This window comes from Penaeus monodon, chromosome 34 (assembly GCF_015228065.2).
Source record: "Penaeus monodon isolate SGIC_2016 chromosome 34, NSTDA_Pmon_1, whole genome shotgun sequence".
Classification (NCBI taxonomy): Eukaryota; Metazoa; Arthropoda; class Malacostraca; order Decapoda; family Penaeidae; genus Penaeus; species Penaeus monodon.
The window spans coordinates 2,588,298-2,589,722 of record NC_051419.1 but is presented as its reverse complement, the minus strand read 5'-3'; the positions used below and the strand labels follow the sequence as shown (position 1 = coordinate 2,589,722).

Below are 1,425 nucleotides of genomic sequence, written 5' to 3'. Positions count from 1 at the left end.
GGCAACATTATAAAATGTCTACATTTTAATGATGTAAGACATGACTCAAGAAAAAAAAGAAAAGAAAAAGGTTCTCAACCTACGTGTTTCAACATCCATTTCATTCTCGTCCAACTCTTCTGCTACCTCCTCAACGACCTTCACTCCGTTCGTAGCTCCATTCTGTTGTTTAGCACCCTTCCTCTTCTTTCCCTGGGCTTTCTTTGTTTTGTTCACTTTCTTAGCCTCATTCACCTTCTTCTCATGGGTGTTATTCTCGCTTATCGGCTTGCTGTCTATCTCGTTCGGCTTGTTCTGCTGCTTCTTGGCAGTCTTCTCATTCAGGTTCTCTTTGCCAACCTGCTTTCCTTTGTTACTCTTTTGGTTCTTCTTGTACGAAACCTTCTGGCCCAACGAAAAGGCCTCTTTGGACGCCACCTTCCACCGAGGCATATTCTTGTTTCCCTTCTGCTTGCCTTTTACGCCATTTGCCTTGCCGTTACTGGTCGCTGTCGGGTCGAGGGGGCCACCCTTCTTCTTTGTGTTCTTCTTGATCTTTCCTCCATCTTTGGTCTTCGAGTGAGGGAGAAAATTAGGTAAGATTCAAATTCAAATTCTAATAATTAGATATTAAACAATAGCTGAACTGAAACAATGTATTTATATAGAGAGAGAACTTTTCAATATTCCCTAACCACGGAAAAATATACATTATAAAATAAACATCATAAACTCACAATAACATTGAAGATAAAAGCAATAATCAATACTTCATTCAAACTTCTAAACCAAAAGATAAGTTTTTCCTAAATATTTCTCAACAAATGATCAGACATGATCATTCTGTACGATCTGTAGTTTCCATACACATATTTCATATTCATCTAATATACTGTACATGATGAATTCCTTCTTGGTAAACTGAAAACTCCTTTTAAATCTTACTATTGGTCCTCGGTACATTGCTACGGCTGTTACAGCTTTTTTAGGAGCTTTCATGATGGTGGTCGGCCTTATATCTTGTTCCTGTGAAGATAATACATCTATGAACATCTATATATTATACCAACTTTCAAAACCTAGCATGCACAAGGGCAATGAACTATGGATCAAACAAGGTAAATGATGCTAAAAATTTAATTCTTCTGCAAGTTGAGTAAGTCTTGCCTGCGTCATATTAAGACCAAAATAAGAAATATCTGAACTGTACTTCATTTGGATCTCTTTTACATAAGACTAGATATTACACTCACTTTCATCATTCATATGACATGTAGCTTTCAAAACAGAAAAGAAAATGATAATGATATTCAATTCTTATGGACTGTAAATACAAAATATCTATTTTATTAGTCTGAGAACTGCACAATTAAGAAATCTGTCCATCCAGACAGAGAGACAAAATGTATAAAATGTATTTTATTTCTGCCTATGAAAAAAACACAA

At 35.8% G+C, this 1,425-nt stretch overlaps 1 protein-coding gene across 2 annotated transcripts in view; it reads right to left on the bottom strand.

Moving 5' to 3' along the window:
* Positions 1 to 1,425, bottom strand: part of LOC119594520 (ribosomal oxygenase 1-like) — an 11,285-nt gene that overhangs the window by 7,725 nt on the left and 2,135 nt on the right. For both annotated transcript variants that reach the window (XM_037943554.1, XM_037943555.1), the window contains exons 2-3: positions 925 to 1,005; positions 84 to 552 (exon numbers count right to left, since the gene is read on the bottom strand). In XM_037943554.1, the coding sequence (XP_037799482.1) occupies positions 84 to 552; positions 925 to 1,005 (550 nt within the window). The remainder of the gene's footprint in view (positions 1 to 83; positions 553 to 924; positions 1,006 to 1,425) is intronic.